Here is a 303-nt window from a genome sequence, read left to right on the forward strand (position 1 = left end):
TACACGCAAATATGTCTTTCTTTGTACCAGAAACCAGCCGCTATACAAAGTCAGAGATGCCACTCACGAATATGGAGTTGAAACCACCACGGCTGTTTGCTTGGGCCGCGAGCCACCGTATCACTTTGTGCAACTCGGCTTCAAACTTCCTATCATATTCAGTTCTCATGATTGCCATGGCGGCGTAACTGGCTGTCTGCACGGCTTCTGAGTTGGTCCCGGCTGAAAGGGCAACGAGCGTAATTTGTTTCTGATTAGAATGCAGTCTATATCTAACCAGCTATTTCAAAATGGCCCATTTAT

The 303-nt window shown here is 46.5% G+C and overlaps 1 protein-coding gene across 1 annotated transcript in view; it reads right to left on the reverse strand.

The window, feature by feature from the left end:
* Positions 1-218, reverse strand: part of LOC119592713 (alpha-2-macroglobulin-like) — a 1,521-nt gene extending 1,303 nt beyond the window's left edge. The window contains exon 1 of the mRNA XM_037941647.1: positions 68-218. Coding sequence (XP_037797575.1) covers positions 68-178 — 111 coding nt within the window. The 5' untranslated portion in view covers positions 179-218. The remainder of the gene's footprint in view (positions 1-67) is intronic.
* Positions 219-303: the final 85 nt, after the last annotated feature.

Source organism: Penaeus monodon, chromosome 30, assembly GCF_015228065.2.
Source record: "Penaeus monodon isolate SGIC_2016 chromosome 30, NSTDA_Pmon_1, whole genome shotgun sequence".
NCBI classification, from domain to species: Eukaryota; Metazoa; Arthropoda; class Malacostraca; order Decapoda; family Penaeidae; genus Penaeus; species Penaeus monodon.